General features: G+C 37.2%; 1 protein-coding gene across 1 annotated transcript; it reads left to right on the top strand.

The window, feature by feature from the left end:
• Positions 1 to 1231: 1231 nt before the first annotated feature.
• LOC142974915 (putative cytochrome P450 9f2) lies at positions 1232 to 8517 on the top strand. Its single transcript, XM_076117486.1, has 9 exons — positions 1232 to 1260; positions 3706 to 3869; positions 5162 to 5278; positions 5566 to 5780; positions 6148 to 6283; positions 6981 to 7199; positions 7276 to 7373; positions 7801 to 7969; positions 8351 to 8517. The coding sequence occupies exons 1-9, from the start codon at positions 1232 to 1234 to the stop codon at positions 8515 to 8517; spliced, it is 1314 nt and encodes a 437-aa protein (XP_075973601.1).
• The last annotated feature ends 8498 nt before the right edge of the window (positions 8518 to 17015 follow it).

Raw genomic sequence — 17015 nt, 5'->3', positions numbered from 1 at the left:
CAAAGCACCATAATAGAATTAATAGTAATTGTTTAATAAAATAAAACCTTGTACTAAAATTTACTGAACTGTGACGTACTGATGCAACTTTTTGCCACAATGTACTATTGTGTGCGTATGTATATTTTTTACTTCTATATGTTTAATATTTTCAGAAACTACTACGTACTAAACATACATATTACTCAGCAACCTTAATGATTATTATCATTAATTACTTTACACGTGTATACTTTGTTTGACTTCGATGACGTCACTACTATATTTATTAATGATAGACAAATATTATTGAGAAACAGTTGAGTCCAGATTGGTCGATTCATTTTATTTGTAGGCGCTACGAAATAAGCGTAGCACTTTTCTTGTAGTGATAGATTATAACTGTGGTTAGGTAAGGTTCTATTTTGCAGTAAAAAATAATGTAGATTTTTGGAATACATAAATCCCCAAAGACAAATATAGGCTACCTTTTTTACAATAATTAATAATTGAAACCATTACTGTAAACCTGGTCAAGCCTCCACCCCGAATGATAAAGGGGGATGACCCTTGAGTCCACTCGCGATAGCCAGGAGAGCGTTAAGGACTTTGTACCTTCAAGAACTGTGTTAAAGAATTGACAGGCAGGCAATCCCTCGCCGTTGAAGAAAGTACATTTTGAATACTCCTGGTCCTGTAACGTCGAAAAATCATTGGGTGTTGCCTTGGTTTCAAACTCCCGACCATATGCAAGGAAGGCACATACTGGCTCTCGGCTCTCACTGCCTACTATTTTACACTCTACATTTTTATCAGGCAACCAGCCAAGTAACATTTTGTTACATCAAACACAAGATACTCATTGGCTATCTCACGTCCACGTGACTGGACTCAAAGCAGCTTATATTTTTTCCCCACGATTTTATTATAAGTATGGATTATGTTTGAGTAGCGATCTCTTTTTCCATGAGTCGTGTTATGACAGTCCGCCGGTCGAGTGGGTACGGATGGAATGATAACAATGTCTGTTTACCCACATTATATTACACCACCCTCTGACCGCGACTTTCTACACGTGGAAATGCGAGTATTTTCCCCTAGCTACCGGCTATTTGATTCTCTCATTCAAAGTAATATGTTCAATCAAAGTCAAAAGTTGTTCAAGTCACCAGAAGGCCTTCGACAAGGCTTAGCGACTGATACCTAACATGATAGATAACAACCGGAACAATTATTGTGTGCCATCCGAAGCATGGATATCTTCAGCTTGAAAACTATGCGGTAATCTATGAATTGACCGCGATAGGGGTGCTTAACCCACTGATCGACCCACCGCTGAGTTCAACTAGCTACGAGTGCTTCGCAACTATTTATAAGCGCCGTTAGGTAGGTTAGGTATATATATATGTATATATTATATATGTAGCTTCATATTTAATATAATAAAATCATCAACACACGTATTTTACCCTTTAGGTAACCTTGGAGTGATTAACGTTTCAATGTAGGTTTTATACTGCGCCGAAATGTCAAAAGACGTCACTTATGTTAAAAATAGTAAAAACTTACGTCCTATAACGGGATACAATTTATCATCGCTAAACTATAAAATTAAAATTAATAATTGAAATTGGTCCTAATGTGTCAACCTGAAGAAAAGCAAACAAAAAAACAATTTCCGTGACAAAAAAACTCATTCCGTAGTTTTACCTAAAAGAGTGATGTCATCAGATTATCTAAATAAAACCAATTGCCCTAGAGATTTTGTTTAAAATATATTTAAAGAATATTTTGTTCAAAATTAATTACCCCTTTTATCTATGGCACTTTTATTATTTTTTGTAAATATTATAGCTATTTAAAAACCGTCACTCGCGCAATGCCTTCCATTCATCCATTTAGCCTCTAATACACTTGATCAAATAAGTAATAAATAATATTTTAAAGTAAATAATAGCACGGGTACTTTTTTAAAGACGACGCGTTATGTACTCTTATATACATTTATATACTACCAGGTAATCAACACTAGACTAATAAAAGCTGAATATATTACACGTGATTCTGAAGCGGCCAGTTGGGACTTGAAATTTTCAACATAGATACATGGATAGCCATAACAAACACCGATTTTTTAATAATAACTAGCTTTTGCTCGCGACTTCATCTATATCTTATGTGTTAATCCAGGTTTTAAGCTATCAGTGTACTAAGTTTCTTTAAAATGTGTACTAAATTTCAATAGTTCCGAGTTTCATTTTATATTCCTGTGTGAATCTGCTGGACATAGTTAACTGAGCATCTTCAACCTTCAAAGTCACCGATATAAAAAAAAATCATCAAAAAATTTATAAAAATGGTGATAGAATTCTTAATATTTATCTTAACCGTTCTCATAAGCTATCATATTTATATTTACAAGAAGATTCACCGTCATTTTGATAAACATGGTGTGAAATATCTGCCTGGTATCCCAGTATTTGGGAATACATTCTCCAGTACTTTTGGTTTAACGCACGCTGCTGATGACTTGGAAGCTGTTTACAGGGCTTTTCCTGGTGAAAAGTAAGTACCTATGTTTTATTTCTATATTTCGGATATGCCTAGCTTCTGCCCCCGTCTTTGTCGACGTGAAATGATTTTCCTTGATAAATTGTATAGTAAAATTATGTGTTAATCTGGTTTTAAACTATCCGTGTACCAATAAAAATTGCCAGTTTGGCACTGTCGTTTTTGCAGTACAGTACCTAATAAACACGAATCCATCCTAACAAACTTTCGCATTTATGAAAAAAGTGAACTGTGCCTCTCCGGTCGCGCACAACATTCTCTTCATTTGTTGACCTTAATTTTTTTTAAGTTGCAGCTTTTGTGTCTATTAATAGACGCCAGACTATTACCAGATAGGTAGTAGTTATTATTTTCCTAAATTCTTCTTTATCTAAGCATAGCCTTTCATTACAAACTAAAACTATCCTTATTCAAAATTAAGATAATAACACAATTACGTTCTAGTTGCCCTGAAACCTTGTTAGAATTAAACCCGGGAACAATTAAGCCAACACAGGGAAAAACAATTCATATGAAACAGCCACTTAAAGGAGTCTGATTACTGCATGCAAATTTTGCACCGGTGCATTTTGCACGAACAAAATAGCACCATAACCATAGCGATGATTACCAGTGTTAGCCGGCAGAATTGCGTTTATTGCTTCCGTCATATGAGCTCTCTCTTAAACCTACCTATTTGCATTGGCCGGATTATACTGCAGGCACTAATCACCATAAATCGACTCGATGTTCCGTGGAATGGTGACGTTTTGTGTTTTAGTTTATTTTGAATTGCGGCGTTTTGAAAGTTTATTGTTGTCGAAACCACAAACAGAACAGTCAAAATATTCTAAAGCTAAAAACGTTTGTAAAAAAATCCTAGCTCACAGTCGTTCCACATTTACCTACTGCTATCCCTGTCAATGAATGTAATCTATAACCATACAAAATGTCATTCAAACCAATTAACCCGTTCATCCGAAAAAACATAATAAATAGAATATTAAAGTACAGGCTGCGACTAGTGGGGTTGTCGTAGATATAAGCATAATTTTGTAATACTGGACTGGTAATAAATGTTTTTTTATTTTTTAATTTTGCTCCTAAAAATTTATATTAGTAGGTATGGAAAATATGGATAAGTAATGTTATACTGATATATTATTGTATTCACAGATACGTCGGCTTTATAGAAGGCAGTAAGCCTGTTATCTTGGTGAGGGATCCAGACCTGATGAAGCTAATCACCATCAAAGATTTTAACCACTTCGTCAACCGCAAGGTTCTATTTCCAAAAGAAATAGACCCGTTACTTGGTTCCAGTCTTTTGAATATGAAAGGTAGGTTTCTTATAAAAATACTAGCTTTTGCCCGCGACCTCGTCCGCGTGATATGCGACTGAAAACAGACTTTTCAAACAAACTTTCATACCCTATTTCATCCCCTTCGGGGTAGAATTGAACAAAATCCTTTTTTGACAGATGCCTGCATCATAACATCTATCTGCATGCCAACTTTCAGGACGATCCTTCCGGTTGTTTGGGCTGTGTGTTGATAGATCACTACGTCAGTCAGTCACCTTTGAGCCGTTTGGATCTTTAATAATACATGTTTAGGTTGACATGGATGAGACTAGGAGGTTTCGCTATTAAGAATATTATTTCCATGTAATAGAGGGCAAATTTCATGTCATATTACACCAGTTGCAAAACTCCGGGCTATTAATGTTTAGGAGAACCTATAGCCCTTTCCCCAACTCGAGATTTGAATTCATCCTCATCAGCAGCCGCATGTAAAATAAATAAACAATTTTATTTCTTACTAGCTCTCAGTCTACGAAGGCAGATGAATTTGACAGAAACAAATAGAATATAAGTCCGTTAATCTGATCATGAAAAAGTATAAAACGTTTTTCTGCACGACAAAATCTAAAAATTCATTTTTGAAATTAAATAACACACTAACAATTTGACCAATAAAATTCGTATGAATTTTGATAAATCGTTTTGGCGATACAACACGCGCGTTAATTAAATTTTAATGAATTTAACCGAAACCACACGTGGTAGATTACAATTGATGTTATTGTAAATCTGTTTGTATCATATCGTAGTGATAATTATATTTCACTCGCTCTCCATATTAATTGATTTCGATAAACATAACACAGTTGTCGATGTTCAAAATACATGTTTCATACATTTCGGGGATATTGGAGGAGCTCGTGGCTTAGTTAACAACAGCCGCGCGGATCGATCTCTGAAGCTAAGCTACGCTTGTCGGGGTTGTTCTGTGAATGGGTGACCATCTTATACATGTCGAGTTCCTCTATGTTTCGGAAGACACGTTAAATTGTGGGTCCCAGCTGTCATTAGCAAATATCTTTAACAGTCGTTAACAGCAGTCTTAAGATTGAAAGTTTGACAACCAGTATTACCGAAGGGTATCGAGCTATAACCCACGTTACTGGGTTGTGGAGGTTCGGTATGCAGTCGTTTCATGAAAAATACTGGTATCCAGCCGTATCCGGTGAGACTGGAAGCCGACTCCAACATAGTTGGAAGAAAGCCTAGACTCATTGATTGATTTTTTTTGATGATAATATTCGTTAACAGAATTCGTTTTTATTTAGATGATGCCTGGCGCGAGATGAGATGCCGACTGACTCAGGCTTTTAGCGGTTCTAAGTTGAAGCAAATGTTCCCGTTTATGACACAGATTAGTAACAATATTGTGGATTATCTTAAAGGTAAGCAGTTAATTATATGAATATTTTGAATAATGAAGTTATTTGGTCTTGCTACTCCAAAAGACTTCTTTTTAGGCGTTAAAAAAAGCGAAACAAAAATATTTCTCTATTTTTAAGCAACAGCCCCAATATCTCTTTGCTCCTAAGATCTTTGTGGGCTATAAAGCATTGAGACATATGGACTCTTCAAGTGTATTCCATATAATATGTCTAAGTAAAGCTTCTCCTAATAGCATAAAACATTTTTTTCTGAAACAGTATCTGATATTTTATCAATTGTTTGATAGATCATCAATCAGAAGACGTAGATGTGATCGACCTGATGCGTCGCTACGCCATCGACGTCATAGCATCAACAGGGTTCGGTCTCCTCATCAACTCTGTGAAAGAAAGAGACAACAAATTCTATACTATTGGAGAGAGAGCAGTACACTTCGACACGTCTAAAAGGCTGTACCATTTCTTTACAACGCAGTTTCCTGTTGTAGCAAAAATTATGCAGGTAAAAACACATCTATACTAATATTATAAAGCTGAAGAGTTTGTTTGTTTGAACGCGCTAATCTCAGGAACTACTGGTCCGATTTGAAAAATTATTTCATTGTTAGATAGCCCATTTATCGAGGAAGGCTATAAGGTGTATATCATCACGCTACGACCAAAAGGAGCAGAGTACCAGTAAAAAATGTTACACAAACAGGTAAATCTTATGTGACGCAAGCGAAGTTGCGCGGGTCAGCTAGTTTGTTATATTAGCCCGTGGGTATAGGTTTTTGACAATGATATGGTCTTTAACTACTGCGCCAAGGAGGTAGTCAGTAAATCGTGGGACATTCTTTTAACCTATTATTATTTTATTCGTATTACAGTTTTTAGGTATACAACTCCTATCTCCTAAAGACACCGAGTTCTTCAGAAGGATTGTAGCAGACACGATCGAACGTAGGAAAGAACACAACGTGAAACGTCCAGACATGATTAACTTATTAATGGAAGTTGCAGAAGGTTTGTTTATTACATATAATATAATACAAACAATATTCCATAAAACGTTTCTTACGGGGTTTGGTTATATATTTTCAGGTATAGGCAAAAGCGACAGAAAGACTTTAATATTTTATAGTATTAGTTAGTATGAATTGTTAATTGAACAGACTATACAACAAAAAATATTCTATAAAAAATACGGCTATTTGCATAATAAATGTTTAAAAAATATACACACAGGCAAGAATGTGTGCGTTTTGTAATAGCCTTTTCGTTAATATGGCTGTTTTCAAAGGTAAACTTAACAAAAACAAATTCACTTTAAAAACATTTGTGTTACAAACACGTAATAGGTTTAGTCGAATATTTTTTAGTTTCGCGATGATTGGATTGAAAGTATTCAAAGAGTACACAGGTTGGATTGTTTGAAATTTAGAGTAAAACTTTGTACACTTTTTTCTATATATATGCTATGAAAACCTTATTATATTTACAATTACACAAGTTACATTGTAGGCTCGTACAATAATAATATATTTTACCTGAAAATAGATTTTTTCATTGTACGTTTTTAACATCGTTACTTCCTCAACAAAGTAAGCAATAGTGTCTCTTGAATAGTTTGAAGTAAAAGTTTAATAAGTTGCATCACTTTATGAGCCCGTTAATACTCCCTTTTAGGGTTTTAGTTACTCATAAATATATACACTTCCAGATTGGACCTTAGACGACATCACAGGGCAAATTTTCTTCGCCTTTATAGCAAGTTACGAATCTGTCGCATCAACATTAACAATGTGCATCCACGAGTTATCATTACACACTTACTGTGAAGACAAATTGTACCAGGAGATCAGAAAACATCAGGAGAACTATGAAGAGTTGACGTTTGAGAATATTGTAGAGTTGAAGTACTTGGACTGCGTTTTAAATGGTAACTGTTCGTTCTTATGATAGCCTGGTTGTGTTATGTTACAGGAATAGAATTTTAGCAGGTTTTTTATTTGCAGAATCTTCTAGAAAGTGGTCAGTGGCCTTAGTCATGGATCGAGTGTGTTCCATGACTTATACAATGCCGCCTCCAAGAGATGGTGCTGAACCTTATGTGGTAAATATAAAAAATATACAGTTTCCATTTAAGTGTTTCTGTGTCAATAAAATTGGGAGAGCTCTAAATCTTATTTGATGAGATAATAAATTTTGTGCTGTTTTCGAAAAAGTTTACAAAATGACAATCAATCATTCTTCTTGGATAGTTTCAAAGCGGAGGTATAGATAGACAGAGTGTTTTTAATTGAGACGCAATTCTCTACTACTATCGACTACCGACAACCGGCTTGTCATCGATAAATTTTGTATGAAAATTTGATCAGCGCCTCTAACGCGCGTCGTAGGAACAACTTGGCAGAATATTCTAAATGTCAAACTCTCGATACTCGACAGTACAGATTATACAGAATTGCGCTAGTGAAATAGGTTTAAAGATATTGTTTCAGGATTGAAATCTCATTAGTGTCAAAATGGTTTGATAACAGGTCTATCCTGGTGACTCGGTCTACGGTGCAGTAAACGCAATACACATGGACTCTCAATACCACCAACACCCAGACACATTTAACCCTGACCGATTCTATGGAGAAAACAAGGACAATATCAAGTCATTCACGCACATGCCTTTTGGAATGGGACCTAGGAATTGTATTGGTAAGTACCACTTGATTTGAATACTTGAACATCAGCAGCCTTAAACAACAAAACGAAATACTGGGCCATTATTGGCTAATTAGAGTATACTTATGTATATCGGCAACGTTTATTAGTAATACAGTAAAATATGTTGAACTGAGTTGATTCTGAGACGAATGAATGTATAGAGCTGCCATGGTTCATGTTCAAATAATTTTTTACTAAGGTAAACAGTTCCGAAAAATTAAAAGATATAACAACAAACATTCGATAGAATTTAGTTTTTCAACTGAAAATAACAGGTTTGCTTGTCGATTTTAATTAGAAAACTGATGTTAAAAAGTAATATTCCAGAAATATAGAATTATACTTCTATGTTTAACACTTGACTTTTTCTAGGTTTGAGATACACCACATTGGAGATGAAAGTCCTCCTATACCACATAGTCCTGAACTACAAGATTACAAGATGTAAGAAGACAACAGATCCTTTGAAATTACAGCCTGGAGACATCATCAACAGAGCCGTCGGAGAAACCTACGTTATGTTCCAATCTAGAGCGTGAAAGAAGCACATTCTGCACATGATAATATAAGCGTTATATTGTTGTTTTAATAACTATCTTAAAGGTGCTCCCACACAGCAGTTATATGACGTTATACAACATTGTGTAACACGATAACAAAACTATTTTTATAAAATTTTAAAACAAATTTGTTAAAAAACAAATGTTATAAGTCAGTTTCTAACGTTATATTATAACGGCTGTGTGGGAGCACCTTTAAATAGGCATATGTTTTCTATTAATTGGCTCTCCATGTTTGTGATTATCTCTGTAAAGCTATCGATGTTTGACGATAACTTATTGGAACCTGCTGTTAAATTTCGTGCAAGCTCTCATTAGCTGTACAGTGTTTAGTCGTTTTCATTGATGGCCAATCTTAAAATTGATAGAAAATGACAAAACTATTATTATTATAACTAATCAGAGCTTACATAGCGTTTTTTAGTAACACTGTTTATGTAAAACAGATAGCTTGTGTAAATATAAATGTAATTTACAGTGATGATATTTTTTAACTTATGCCTTAAAAGCAAATACTTACTATAGACTATTTTAATAAGTGGTAGAAGAAATATCTTCAGGCTATTGTGACAAGGGTCTGTTGCCATTGACACTTCGTATCGATATTACTGAATGTGTCTGATTATATTGAGAAGTACGTGTATAAAATTGAAAGTTTTGTATTAAATTATCGATATTTCTAGATCGTAATTGATATGTGAATCTAGTTTATTAAAAGGTTAAGGCTTAGTTTCACAATTTCTAAGTATCTATCAGATAGCTTATCAGATGAAATTTTAACAGATGTTTAATAAGTTAGCTGACACTTTTATTTAGCAACTGTGAAACTGGCTTTTATTATGTCTAATTATCTAGATATTGTAGAGTACTTATTTAGGTACCTAGTGTATAGTATTTTTTGTACATAAAGAAAAACAATTATGAATAAATTTATTTTCTTTACTTTTTATCTAAACCAAAAAGACGTATTATTACAAGTTGAGTTGCTCTCTATCTCTTGCAGTTCAACACAATAAATACTTTCTTTTCCTGACTTTACACGTTTTTACACCAACACCAAAGAATATAATATTACTACAACAGTACTTGGTACAATGTAGTAACTCAAAGTGTAGTCAAAAATACACATTTTTAAAGTACATTTTGTAGTGACGTCCTATTGAATCTCACATTAAAACTTTTCAAAATAAAGCCGTAAAACAAACATTCGTTTTATCAACATAACACAGTGAAACACACGGAATTGTATTTTGTTCAAAACTGCCGCCCAAATCTTTGAACGTAGTGTAGATCGTCACAAAACAAAAATGCAAGAACTTACAACAATGTAAATGTTATTTTTAATATATATTTGTGTGTTCCTTAAGAGGGATTTATAATTATTCACAGTGTCTTGACAATTCGTTCTTAAGAATAGATGCATTGGATTCTCTTAATTGGCGTCAAATTTTTGTAACAAAAATAATCTTCTGTCTATTAAAATCTCGATAGCAAATAATGGGTAGGTACTTGGTATTCAATATTGATATTAAACCGCCTCTCTGCTTTTTCGTAAATACATAAATGTTAGTTTATATACTTACTCAATGTTGCGATGTGATGTTTTATAATACCTAAGTTCCATATAATTGAACGTATCCTTCCACAATATAATCCCGTACATTCCATCACCTAAATAACGTACGTTTGGCAGGCTTTCATCGTGTTTTTAGAACAAGCACATTTTAACTTGCCGCGCCGAGGTGGCTTAGCGTGGCCATAACTTTAGATACACCAGGATTCCCTTTTATTAAATTAATACTGGCTTGTTTAGTACGATAATAGTCTAGGAACAAGCTGCAATCTTTTGTGGTTATTACAAGGCGTTGTACCGTATATTAAAAAATATAACCTCCTTTTTGTTCGTTGAGTAAATAAGGAGGAAACTAATGTAGGAAGAGTTTAAATTATGTGTTTAGTTAAACCGGAAAATCTTATGATCTTATACAATTTAAAGGTATTGTAAGGCAGACGCAGAGTTACATCATGTTGCATGTTTTTTATGATTTAATACGCTAGTTTTGGCCAGTACACTGGTCTAATGCGAGATTTATCTATATCTAAGGATATGCATTCCTAGAAAAAACCTTCTAGGCATGCAAGGTTTCAACACAACGTTTGGTCCTTACGTTAAATCAAGTGATAATAATTTCAAATACAAATATAACTTCGAAAATTAATTGTGTGTTGCCTTGGGTCCAAATACTGGACTACTTGCACGGATGACGAAAGCTTAGACTATTTTAATTAGGAAAAAAATAACGCATATCCTAACATCTCATTAATGAATGCCACCCTAAGTAGTTAGTGTGCAATTTGCGAGTTATTTTAATGTTAATTCAGTAGCGGCAGAAGCCATGGTCGACCACAGACTATAAATTCGGCATGTCACCGCTCTGTTGGCAAATAAACTGTTACTGGCTGCCATTATTATTGAACACCCTTTGGAGAGTTGGCCTCATAAATCGCATTTGCATTTTGCTACAGAAAGGTGGATGATATAGTGAGAAAGATTATAAATGATAACAGAATATAACCGACCTTTCTACGCCCAGTACACGTTGAAATTCCGAGTCAAGTTTCTGGTCTTAACTGTATGTTCCTTTATGTGTCCTATCGCATCAAAGGCCTCTCTTGTAAATATATCGTCCCCGTAGAACGAAAAGTCATTAAGTAACAAAATGTCCAAAATCGACTTATAAATACCAATAAAGTCAGTAATTTTTTCTCCATATTTCTGTCTTACTCTCGTATTCATAACGTATTTATTTAGAAAAATGTAAATCGCGAGACTTAATTAAGTACATTATTTGATTTGTGACAGTTGGGTTACAAGTAACTAAGTCACCTGATTACTTTTTCTCTTCTTTGTTGAAAAAGATACTTACGCATTAAAGTTCCTTATCAACTTTTTCCGCATTACTCCCTATAGGCATGTCTTAAAACATAGTAATGCGAAAACTCATCAAAGTGACTTAGTAATTTTAATGTATGTGATATTTTGTGCGAAAAGTAACTAACTACCATTAATTATTTTTCGAGCTATATTATTTAAGACCAGACGTTTAAAAGAAAAAACGACAACTAACTATAGTGTTCTGGTTAATATTTTCCCTGACTGTAGATGACATAACACATTAGAGTATTATAATTAAAATGTTTTGGCTACTTTTCACTCAGCAAAAACATTACTAAATTAAAGGTTGGTAACTATGTATGTCCCGTGTTACGATGCTACTTAGTGAGATTACGCCCTTTGACCTTAGGACCCTCGCCGCGCCCGCGCATTATTGCAGTCACTCGCAGAGGCGTATTTTAAGATGGCGCGCCCTGGGCTCCGCTAGCTTTCCGCCCCATCAAGGAATGAAAAAACTAAACTTTATTTTCATTTTTAACAAATTAGTTTTTTACATTGTCCTGAAGGGGGGCTATGTTACTCACGTCCGTAGGATTTACCACCTTCTCCTAGGCCCACCCTACACGTGCCCCCTGGGTGGTGCTAAAAGAGTAACAAGTAACAACGCCGAACAACAGGCGGCGGTCAATTAACCTGTATCCTGGTAACCACAAGCCTTGAGGAACTAAATCTCCTCTAAAAGTGTGGACAAGATGCCTTGGGAAAGCATCATGCTTATTCTCCCAACCCTTTAAAAAAAATGAAAATGTCAGATAATGAGAATGCGATGTCATGCGATCCGGCTAACCCCCGGCGCTTGCAGGTACCCGGGCCTGCAAGTGGGAAATTTGTTACCGAAGACCGTACAGAGGTGGGCGACCAGGCCTCTGTGCTGGTGAATGCACCTGGCAGCAATAGTAGCAGCAGCAGCGGAAAAAAACTTGTCCAGCAAGCTTTCCATCCTAGCATGTTCACAAGAACTAGATCCTCTTCACTGGGGAGTATCCAACTAACACAAGCTTGTCCTGTCTCCGAAGATCATCTCTTGACTAACCAGACAGAAACAGAGACCAGACAGAATTGTCCCCCAACATGGCAGAGAGTTCCTCTGAGTAGAAACCCTAAAAGAAAAAAGATCTCAGACAGTCCTCCATCGGACACTATAAAAACTACTAATAGGTTTTCACAACTAACAGTAGATAATAATGAAACAGTACCACCACCCAAAGAAAAGCGAGTGTCCAAGCCCCCACCAATCGTCTTGTATGGTGTAGAAGATGTCAATAAGCTCACAGAATTACTGGAAACTGTTGCTAAAAGAGATCAGTTTACGCTTAAAATAGTCAGCAGAAGCCAGCTTAGAATAAGTAGTGCAGATATAGAAAACTATAAACAAATCATACAAGTGGTTAGGGAGCATGGACTTATTGGGCATACTTTTAATCGTAAAGACCAGAGGCACTTCAGAATAGTTATACGAAACCTTCACCCAACAACTCCCATTAGTGCAATAAGAGAAGAAATAGAAGCCACAGGTAATACAGTCACAGGCGAAATCATTAATGCAAAGTTTGGAGAAAACAAAAAACCAACTTCCACATTTTTCGTAAACCTTTTACCTGGACCACATAATAAGGCTGTCAAACAGCTGAAGTACATTTACCACCAGTCTGTCATCATAGAAGACCCGAAAAAGAGCACATCAATAGTACAATGCCACAGATGCCAGCAATACGGGCATTCTAAGAACTATTGCATGCGACCCTACCGCTGCGTCAAATGTGGACAGTCACACAAGACATCAGAGTGCCAAAAACGTGACCGCACAACTCCTGCACAATGCGCTCTATGTGATGGCCCACATCCGGCTAATTACAAAGGATGCGAAGTGTACAGGGAAATCCTGCAAAGACGGACAAAAACAAAAGCAATAGACACTACAGTAAAAATCCAACATGCAAGTCCAAGAATATCCACTCAAATTTGTGATATCCAAGATCCACACCTAAATGGTAAGACTAACGAAAAACCAAAACATAAATCATATGCTAACGCTGCACGAAACAAAAAAGATGATCTAGAGACGCCCATAACACCTCCACCTTTGAACTTGGAACAGATACTACTGAAACAAACAGAGAGATTCGATAACATCCTTCAACAAATGAGTACCCTAATGATGCTCATGACAAAACTTGTGGACAAGTTGTCAAAATGACTGTGATTCGAATAGGAACCTGGAACACCAATGGATTGATTCCAAACAAAGACGACACAGAAACGCTAATGCTAGAACAAAATCTGGACATACTCTTGGTGTCGGAGGCCCATTGTACCGCTGCAAGTAACCCTATATATAGTAATTATGAATGTTACATCACCCTCCACCCTGATGGAACTGGACATGCTGGTACTGCAATTGTAGTAAGGAAATCACTTAAACACCACCTAATGCCCGAATATAGAAGCAGCCATCTTCAGGCCACTACTATTGCAGTAGAAGACAAAAATGGTTACTTCAATATTTCATCAGTATATTGTCCACCCAGATATGCTATTTCTGAGGAGATGTTTACAGACTATTTTAAAACACTTGGGAACCGTTTCTTAGTGGGTGGAGACTGGAACTCCAAAAATACACACTGGGGCTCAAGGCTGACTAGCACCAGAGGTAGGCAGCTAAAGCTTAGTATAGATATCAATAAGCTAACAACGGCATCCACATGTGAACCCACATACTGGCCAACTGATTCTTCAAAAATTCCAGACTTGCTTGACTTCTTCATCATTAAGGGATTCTCTAATCACTACCTAAAGTGTGATTCTTGTTTTGACAGCTCTTCAGATCACACGCCAGTGCTCCTCACCTTGAGTACAAAGGTAATCGAATATGAGAAACCAGAGCTATTGTACAACAGGAAAACGGACTGGCACTCAGTCAGGGAATTCATTAATGAGAATATCGAGCTAAAGGTTGCCCTCAAGACCATTGACGACATTGAAATCGCAACCAAATATATAACCAACCTCATTCAGGAAGCCTGTTGGAGAAGTACTCCCCAATTAGAGCCTTCCAAGAAGACATGTAACTACCCACTCGAAATAAAAAAAATGGTATTGGAAAGAAGAAGGCTGCGACGAGTCTGGCAGCAGAGTAGAGCAACATTCGACAAATCTAAATTCAATAGACAGGCCACATATTTGCGGAAATTGCTGAAGACCTGGCACAATGAGACTCTAGAAGCTCAACTTGAATCTCTCTCACGTACTGCAGCTTCTGACTATTCACTGTGGAAGTTTACGAAGGGGTGTGACAGGCCTCAGTTAGCTAAGCCACCACTTAAAACTGAATACGGCTGGGCCAGAACAGCGCAGGAAAAGGCAACCACGTTTGCAGAACATCTAGCAAATGTGTTTCAGCCTAACAACGCCAGTAATGTGGAATCAGATACAGAGGTGAACTCTATCCTTGGCCAAGCTCTGCAAATGTCTTTGCCACCGAAACCGGTTACAGTAAGAGAGGTCTGGAGGACTATCAAAAACCTCAAAAATAAAAAGGCACCTGGGTATGATCTTATTACGAAAGAAATCCTAAGAGAACTCCCAAGAAAAGCGATAGTTTTCCTTACGATGCTGTATAATGGCATACTACGAGTACAACATTTTCCAGACGCCTGGAAAGTATCACAAATCCTTATGGTACATAAGCCAGGGAAACCAGCAAATCAAACGACCTCATACAGGCCCATTAGCCTCTTGCCCATCCTGTCAAAATTATGTGAAAAACTGATCCTCCATCGAATAATGCCCCTTCTGGAAAATACCAAAACCATCCCTGACCACCAATTTGGCTTTAGACAACAACACTCCACTATTGAGCAAATCCATCGCGTTGTCGACAAGATAAGAAAAGCACTAGAAGAAAAGGAGTACTGTTCGTCTGCATTCCTGGACATCCAGCAGGCATTTGATAGGGTGTGGCATGAAGGTCTTCTTTGTAAGATAAGGACAAGTCTACCCCACAGTTATTTCCTCCTACTAAAATCCTACCTTACAGATCGAATATTCCAAGTGAAAGAAATGGAATCAACCTCCAGATTCCATAACATAAAAGCAGGAGTGCCTCAAGGCTCTGTGCTGGGTCCAATCCTGTACACAATATACACCTCAGACTTACCACAATCGGAAGGAGTTACGATTGCTACCTACGCAGACGACACGGCAATGATGGTGAGCAATAAAAATCCGGAAATAGCATCAGTGAAACTGCAACGGGGGCTTGATGCTGTGGCTGGGTGGCTTCAAAAGTGGAGGATCAAAGTTAGTGCCACAAAGTCAGTCCAAGTGACCTTTACCCTTCGTAGGGAAAACTGTCCCTCAGTGCACACAGAAAACACCACTCTACCACATCAGGACAGTGTTAAGTACCTGGGCCTACATCTGGATCGTCGTCTGACTTGGAACCGGCACATCAAAGCTAAGAGGGAGGAACTGAACATACGACACAGAAATCTTTACTGGATGTTGGGTAGAAACAACAGGTTGTCATTAGATAACAAGCTTCTAATATACAAGGCCATCTTGAAACCAATTTGGATGTATGGCATTCAGCTCTGGGGAAGTGCAAGCAATTCAAACATCGCAATACTGCAAAGAATGCAGAACAAAATATTACGAGCAATAGCACAAGTACCATGGTTCGTCACGGGCTCTGAGATACATAAACATCTGAACATGTACACTATAGCAGAGGAGATCTTAAACAACAAGGAAAAGTACCATAGCCGAATAGAACAACACCCTAATGCCCTTGCAAAGGAGTTGGTTTCACGCACCTACCAAAAACGCCTCAAGAGAAAGGACATATTAAATTAATTTCTCCTGAATATAAATACAGGGTAGCTGATCTTGCTGGAGATCGCACTCTACACCACAGTAACCCTAAACAAATCTGCTTAAAGTAGCACTTTCATCTACTGATTGCAGATTGGCACAGATAAAAAAAAAAAAAAAACATTGTCCTGATCAATTTTATTTATTAAATCGGCCCTTATTGTCGGCTTCCGTAGCCTTGGGCGCCTTGCTATTTTTCCCGACGAACTGCTACTCTTTGGCAGCCGTCGGTTTAGTGAACGGCGGTTTGGAAGCCACTGCACTGTAAGACGCGGCTGTTTACCCTGCTTCTCCTTGGTCCGGAGACCTGTGAGCTGCGGTGCGGTGGCGGTGGCGTGGCGAATGCGTTAGCAGGTACAGCTGAGGACGCTGCCCCTGGTTTTTCTGGCGCGGGGGTTGATGCCGTTGCCTGTGACATGTGATCGACCTCCTCTTGCAAGCGATAATTCTGGGCCTGACGCGCCAAATTCTCCTTCGTGGCATACTGAATGCTCGACTCGAACACTGCCAGTTTGATGTTCCTGGCAGCGTCTTTGAGGGACTTTATAAAGGTCACCCTTGAGGTGACCGGATTTGTCGGCCACCTCCACCACTGCCTGGTGGTGAGTGAGGATGGTGTCCGCCAGCTGGATGGTGAATTTGTCCTTAG

This window comes from Anticarsia gemmatalis, chromosome 8 (assembly GCF_050436995.1).
Source record: "Anticarsia gemmatalis isolate Benzon Research Colony breed Stoneville strain chromosome 8, ilAntGemm2 primary, whole genome shotgun sequence".
Classification (NCBI taxonomy): Eukaryota; Metazoa; Arthropoda; class Insecta; order Lepidoptera; family Erebidae; genus Anticarsia; species Anticarsia gemmatalis.
This window is presented reverse-complemented; position numbering and strand designations above follow the sequence as displayed.

Bases quoted from the DNA above. Each gene is read 5' to 3' on its own strand.
- LOC142974915 (XM_076117486.1), top strand. From the start codon at position 1,232: ATGGATATCTTCAGCTTGAAAACTATGCG. The intron at 1,261-3,705 runs GTAATCTATGAA...TTGTATTCACAG, and splicing joins TTCAGCTTGAAAACTATGCG to ATACGTCGGCTTTATAGAAG. The intron at 7,970-8,350 runs GTAAGTACCACT...GACTTTTTCTAG, and splicing joins GGGACCTAGGAATTGTATTG to GTTTGAGATACACCACATTG.